The 7,553-nt window shown below is 32.1% G+C and overlaps 2 protein-coding genes across 3 annotated transcripts; one reads left to right on the forward strand and one right to left on the reverse strand.

Moving 5' to 3' along the window:
- The first annotated feature begins 100 nt into the window (after positions 1-100).
- Positions 101-4,415, forward strand: Faf2 (Fas-associated factor 2). The gene is made up of 9 exons (XM_011068661.2): positions 101-323; positions 452-525; positions 605-685; positions 1,178-1,403; positions 1,700-1,886; positions 2,140-2,313; positions 2,413-2,508; positions 2,628-2,940; positions 3,446-4,415. Exons 2-9 carry the CDS (start codon positions 463-465, stop codon positions 3,608-3,610), a joined length of 1,305 nt encoding a protein of 434 aa, XP_011066963.1. The 5' UTR covers positions 101-323; positions 452-462; the 3' UTR covers positions 3,611-4,415.
- Positions 4,416-4,698: 283 nt separating this feature from the next.
- Positions 4,699-6,480, reverse strand: LOC105153677 (serine/threonine-protein kinase RIO3). Of its 2 annotated transcripts, none has more exons than XM_011068675.2 (4): positions 6,104-6,480; positions 5,646-5,848; positions 5,477-5,580; positions 4,699-5,341 (listed from the first exon to the last, which is right to left on the reverse strand). In XM_011068675.2, the coding sequence occupies exons 1-4, from the start codon at positions 6,202-6,204 to the stop codon at positions 5,066-5,068; spliced, it is 684 nt and encodes a 227-aa protein (XP_011066977.1). In that variant the 5' UTR covers positions 6,205-6,480; the 3' UTR covers positions 4,699-5,065. The 2 variants fall into 2 exon arrangements, with proteins under 2 accessions (XP_011066977.1, XP_011066984.1); XM_011068682.2 differs by having other exon boundaries at positions 5,646-5,830; positions 6,104-6,475.
- Between the last annotated feature and the right edge of the window lie 1,073 nt (positions 6,481-7,553).

Consider the following 7,553-nt stretch of genomic DNA (forward strand, 5'->3'; position numbering starts at 1 on the left):
TCCAACCTATGACATTTAGGGAATTTCGGAAAACAAGATTCCGCCAATCGCGAAACCCGACGATTCCAAGAAGACGAGAGGTATCGTACCAACCGTTGGTTGCTGTCGACGTCGCCTTTTTCCGAGTCGCACTGTGCATGACTGTGCATGAGGACGATCTTGAAGTTGTAAATTTTATCGTGGAGAGCCATGACGTCGGAAAACATCATGTATGCAGCGGAGAAATGAGGCAAATCGCGTCGTGACGTCTCGAGGGACATCGTCGCTCGACTTGAACAATACTGGAGGTTAACTGCCGCCGGAGACACTCGTGTATCCAAATGGTTACGATCTCACGTTGTAACCTGCGTCGTGTATGCGATCCTTACATCAGCTGATGAGTTCGATGTAACTACGCGTTCACGACAACCGGATTTTTTCAAACATCTCATTCCCTCGATTTGTCGGACAGAAAACGTTGCAATGGCAGACCTCGCCTTAGGGGAGCTCAGCGGCGATCAAACCGAAAAAGTACTGCAGTTTCAGGTACAATCTCATTTCTTATTAAAATCACGCGCATTATTCCTTTGCGATATCGTGAATGATGTCACGTAATGATCCGCAGGACCTCACCGGCATCGAAGATCTCTCGGTATGCAGAGACGTTTTGCAGAGGCACAATTGGAATTTGGAAGTGGCGGTTCAAGTACATTATATTTTTCTTTTATATTCCTAATTTATTCTTGCTGGACTGCGTTCCAAAATTTTACTCTGACAATTAGTAAAAGAATTAACTCTTGGATATTCATACATAAGTAATAGAATTCACTCTTGGGTATTCTTTTTCTTTTTTTTCCCTTCAACAATGTATATAGTTCTGTGATTTATTTGTGATATCTGAAGACATTACTTAAGATGATCTTGAAATAATCGATTATAAAAATCAACCTTTGCATTACTCTCCTCATAGTAAAGTCTTGGAGCATAGCCTAATATTTTAAGATTTCTAAAAATATTGAATGTTATCCAAAATGATTAACTGAACAAAATTACATCTTTTTGTGACAAGCAGCGTACTTATTTACCATTAATAACTTTCTACATTGCTAATAAATATCTTATGTGAACCACACATACGTGATGCAAAGTATGATGAAACTCTAATTTGTATGATTTAAAATGTTTCTTTATGTTATAGGAGCAATTAAATTTGTATGAAGGCAGGCCATCTATGTATGCACAGGATTCACGTGCCCGCCCACCCCAAGTCGTAGATGACAGTAGTTCAAGAATTTATTTTAGTTATCCTGGAAGCTCTGGTGGAGGTGGTGGTCTCTTATCCTATATTTTTTCCATGTGTTATAATCTAGTGAGCAGTATCCTGCAGTTACTTTTTGCAATATTTAAAAGAAACGTTAGACCTGGTAAGTAGTGTACAATAACACATCATCTCTCTCATATCATGAGTTAATTTACATCATAAATTAATTTCTTTTCTTAAGAATCAAGAAAAACATTTATATAAGAAATTTGTAGAAGCAAATTTTTCTACTTACATTATATAGCATGTATATACAAGATTTAATTAAAATCTTTTAAGATAATTTAACTGACTGCAAATTGATTTAAATTAATTTTGCTAATTGTTATCCTTGTAATCGCATACACATAGATTTATGATTCATGCGCTAATTGAAGCAAATAAATAATATCTTTCAAGTGTCCTCCGATCCAGTGGAAGATGTAGTCAACTTTATTAGGTCTTACGAGGAGCGTTATGGTAATATTCACCCAGTATTTTACCAGGGCTCCTACAGTCAAGCTCTTTCGGATGCGAAACAAGAATTAAGATTTCTCTTGGTATATCTGCATAAAGATGAAACACAAGAAGTCGACCAATGGTGCAGGTAATCTTAAGATTTTAATAGATAGTGTACAAAATACACAATAAAGATGGATTAATACTGTGCACAACATCTGACGATATCATATCCAATAAAAGAATTTGGTTCTAGTTATAACTTCATTTGGTCTCCAAGAAATAAATTCTATTGGCTATTGAATGTCGAATATCATATGATGCTATTGAATGTTGTATGTCGAATATCATATGATGATATAAAGCCTACACAAGAAATACATTTTTTTTTTTTTTTTCAGAAACACCTTGTCCGATCCTGAAGTAATAAGATATATAAACATACATACTTTGTTTTGGGCATGTAACGTAAAATCTGGAGAGGGCTATAAAGTTGTGGAAGCGCTTAAATCAGGTTCATATCCTTTCCTAGCGCTTATTGTATTAAAGGACAATAGAATGACAATAGTCGGTCGGTACGTAAGACTAATCTATCTGCATACTTTGAAACAAACATTTGTATAACTCTTCAATATTTAAAATTTAATTGATAAATTTATTTTTTTTTCTTACAGATTGGAAGGCGCGCCATCTTCTTCTGATTTAATGTCGCGATTGCAAACTATCATAGAACGTAATGAAATCAATCTTATCCAAGCACGTCGGGAAAGGTAATTAAAATTTTTCATAAAATTTGTAAATATCTTAATCTTTGCAAGAGAAAAAAAATAGATAACATTAATTAAAAGTTATCTTTTGAACATCTATTGATGTATGTGTTTTATTTTAGGGCAGAACGTAGTGCAGCACAATCGCTTCGACAACAACAGGATCGCGCTTACGAGGAGTCGTTACGCGCGGATCAGGAGAAGGATCGCAGAAGAGAGGAGGAACGAAAAGCACGCGAGGAGCAAGAGGCCCGAGAAAAGGAAGAATTGGACGCTCAGGAATTGGAAATTCAACGTATACGTCTCGAGAAAGAACGGACTATTGGCAAAGTGCCCCTCGAACCGGAACCATCTAATCCCCATGCGTGTCATCTTCAAATTAAACTTGGAGAGAGAACAATGAAAAGAAGATTTCTTATGACTGATACAGTCAAGGTAATTAGTATGAACAATTTATAAATATAAACAATAATAAATGAAAATCAACCAAAAAATGTTCAACACAAATAAGTGAAGGTCTTATTCGGTCAAAGCAGTCTTGCTTGGTATCCAACAATATTTTTGTGTAAATTTTACAATTTCCAGTTCAAGTAAATTTAAGTATTCCAACTTCAGTTTGGGCTTGTGTTTCAAGATCGAAATAATACAAATAATCAGCTTGCAGTTACTTAATGTGAAAATTGTAAAGTTCATAAAATATTAGATCCCTTTGATCATATGATCTTTTTCGTTTATTTGTGCGTCCATGCGTGCGTCTGTGTGTGTGTGTGTGTTAATCATAAATATAAATTTAAATTTAAAATATTCTTAATTAGAATTATTATAAAAAATTTTCAAAAATTTTTCAACGCACTTATACACATTCAATTATGTGCCATTTATTATTAATCATATCAACAAAAACAATGATGTATAATGAAAATAAGATTTTTTTTTTCAGGATGTTTATCATTGGATATTCAGCCAACCAGATTCTCCAGCGAGTTTCGAGATAACAACAAGCTATCCGAGAAGAATTCTCTATCCTTGCAGAGACATTTCGACTCTATCGGATGCCGGTTTAACCCACAGAGAGGTTCTTCACGTTAACGATCTAGACGACTAATTGCGACTTATTTCGATATGACATTCTTCAAGTTCTAGTATCATTCCACAAGAAAAATGATACTGTCATGAAAGACACTTGTCAAGGGATACAAGCTCATGCAGCATATACACATAAGATGCAAACACACACACACACACACACATACACACACAAAACACACACGCACATATATATATATATATATATATTTGATACATTCTAGTACTTTATGTGAGATATACTTTACTGGATGAAAAATATAATTACACAAAATATACTAAAAGATAGGAATCAAAAGAAGGGGGAAAAATGTGTCTATACATGCAGCTTATTTAAATTAACAATCGGTATTTTGACCACCGCATTTATTAAAAAATGCATTTCGTATATTAAAAAAAAAGAAAATATATAGATAGGAATATATTAAAATTTTTTTGTGTAACAAAAAACGATCTCGTAAAAAAATGTACAACAAATTTCTTTTATATCTTCTGACACTAATACTAAACGGTGTCATATATATACATAAAAAGTGATACGTACATTTTACGGATGAATTTCAACGCTTGGATACATCTGAACACACTCCTATAAATTTATCTATTTATTTCCCTGTGACATATATCGAATTTGTCTAATATAATTAAATATATGTAAGGGGGGAACAAAGTTTTTTTTAATACATGTTTATTGTGCAATCGGTTCATTATTGATAGCAGGTGTATTCGTTTGATACTTTCGTGATCCAAAATAAGAATTGATATCAAGAGAATAATTAATAAATTCCATGAATAAATTCCACATATAGATTTTGATAAAAAAATCTTTGACTATTTTAATCAGTTATAAGTATTATATAATATTTTAATTTAACGAAAAAAATGTGTAGCTCGCCTAACTGTATGTTTGATATACCTGATAAAAAAAGTATTGAATTTTTTATCGATTATTCATCGGTTTAGTCATGTTTACTTACAGAACAATGACAAATTGTTTCACAATTTTACGCAACTGTTTCCTGTTTTACATCTGATAAATTCTGTTTTTTTTTATGTTGCTGTGAGATTTATTATAAAGAATATAATATATTTCAGTTCTGAGCAATGTTTCCAGTTGCTAGATTTTTTTTTTATTTTTAAATGTACATTTAACTGAATTATGTACAAACTCATTATTTCGTCATGTTGTGCAATTATCCTGACGTATTTACAGTAAGTGGGCATAAATATAACAATTGCAGATTATGAACACAGGTATTCTGTACATGGTTAGCGATTATGAGTCATTGATAAATGTTGCCTATTGCTAAAGTAGAATTGATATTAATTACATGATTATACGAAATAATTTTTAAATGATAATTTAAATTGATTTATTAATATGATTTTGAAACAAGATACCAAGGGAGTATATATCGCGCATTAACAAAGTACAGAATACTGCTTTAGGAAGAAAACTGTCAGGTATTGAGTTCTATTTCGAATGAGTTTTCGATTTTGGCGAGACTTTTGCCCTCTCCTTGGAATATTGCGCCCGACTGTGAGTGAGCAAGGAGTTGTATACTTTGTTATTCAGTTTAACATCAAAACCACCCGTGTCTCCTGTATGAATTCCTGGTGGGAACTGTAATAATCGGCAAGCATTAATCCTGGAAGACATTAAGATATCATGTTTCGTAACAATCCTAGAATCTTTTCCCGTCTTCTTGTAACCGCAGCGTGGTATCGAAGCATACTCTTTTTCTATGCTCTGAAACAACAATGTATTATCATATTTTATATGTTAATACATTGTTAATGTAAATAAATTCTTAATCTATGCAGCATCTAATTTGCATATATATATTTTACGAATTATATTTATAACATTGCACAGCAAACTTACGACAAACCGATCAAAATCCCTATTACTGTCGTCTACATTCAAATCTGTATTATCTTCATCCTTGACATTGTACAAAGAACTGTAATTGCTAAATGAGATGCTCACTGAAATAAGATAGAATAACTTAAAATAATAACATAGACAAAGAAATTGACATATTTCTTGTCACCTTTTGAGTCACGATTGAACTTCTTTTCTGTGCGCTTCAACATCGTGTCGTACTCGCGACTAAATTGAGTTTGTAACAAATGTGCTATGACTTCATCGTTGCCAGTATCACTTGCATCATACGTTTCTCCCATCGTCTTATCCATTACATTCACGTTATCCTTGTCAAAACATTTCTTCAGTTCCCTTGCAATACAAAAATTACTTCAGGCAACATAAAAATTACAAACATTCCAGTTCTATGCTTTGACACCAACTTGGAACGTTAAACGTTTTATTTTTATGATATAAAATGAGTCATGTCTTGCGTAAATGTTTCATAGGAAAATTACTAAGTTTTTACAATATATATTATAATATTTAAGTTTAGCATAAATTGTTAATGAAAAGTTGAAAATTTTGTAAAGCCTATTTATACGAAGCATCTTCGATAAAGATAGACTCGCAAGCAATATTTACCTTTCCTGCATGCTCGCAGCCAATTGTTCCATCGTGATATCCAGTAAATTAACAGGACTTTCCAGAGGTTGTATTTTCGCCCATACTTTTGGAGTTGCCATTACTGTAATCGACCGGAATGAGGTGAAATTGTACGAATACGACACCACGATGTCGCACAAACAGAAGAGAAGATAAATATGAGATGGAAGGAAATAAATTTAAGATAAATACGAGTTTCAAGATATCCCCCCTTATTTAAAACACTTCTTCTCGTTACACGAGAATGTTGTCTAGAACGTCCCTGCCTCAGCCCCCCGACACCCCGAGACTGCCCGAGATCACGATGTAAATAGATCAAGTAGATGAAGTAGACACTGCTTATATCACGCCCGGAGACATATCGAGTGGATAAAACAGTGTTGCGTTTCTCTTCTTTCAAAAGTTTTGATAATTACCATTTGATGGAAATTTGAAAAAGAGAATATAATTACCAAGAATTGAAAAGGCATTGATATTACCGCTAATCGATAAATATATTAGGTGTTGGAATTAATTCGTAGCGTTTTTAATGAAAGAATGTTATTTATTTCACATGAGCATTAAAAAATACATTAATGAAAGTACTTCCCATCACTTGTAAAACGCTACGAATTAATTCCAACACCTAATATAATCTTTCAATTTTTAATATACATATAATATATTATATGTGTATATGTGTGTATATATATATATATATATAAATAATGATTTATTATATTGTAAATTCTTTACAAGTATATATTCACACGTGATACAATAATACACGTGTAAATAATGCATTTTTTTGCAATTTTATTTACATGCAATCATCGCCTGCACAGATAACTGTAATATGTAAATGATAACAATCGAACAGTGCATATAGTGGCACAATAAGTCGACACAAACGTTGTTCTATTTTTCTTTGCATTTCATAAGTAACAGAAACAGAACGATGCTTGTGTTGCTTTGTATCACCAAATGGAGAGCATCCAAAGTAAGATTAATAAATAAAAATATCATATCAAAATCAATTAGACTTAACCATGATTAATTATTTTTGATATATCAATATATAATTTTACTAATATTTATTTATTGAAAATTTTATTAAGTTTTGTTAATAGACAAAAAATATGTATAAATAAATAGATATCAAATCATTACTAAAATTACATACATGTTGTAAAGTGTATATATTATTACAGAGACGATAACTGATTAGTTTAATAATTGAATATATTTTTATTTATTAACATCATTTTAATTGTTATCATTTACATTTAATTATTCGTGCGAATGTGCGCATTAGCAGAACATGATCGCCAAGAATGTATCAAAAAATTGCAAGAATTCTCTATACTTTCAAAAAATTTCTCAAAAGTCTTGAAAATCGACAACATTCTTAAGAGCATAATCGATAAAAAGGTTGCAGTATTTTTCACTC

Source organism: Acromyrmex echinatior, chromosome 7, assembly GCF_024713525.1.
Source record: "Acromyrmex echinatior isolate Ae372 chromosome 7, ASM2471352v2, whole genome shotgun sequence".
Classification (NCBI taxonomy): domain Eukaryota; kingdom Metazoa; phylum Arthropoda; class Insecta; order Hymenoptera; family Formicidae; genus Acromyrmex; species Acromyrmex echinatior.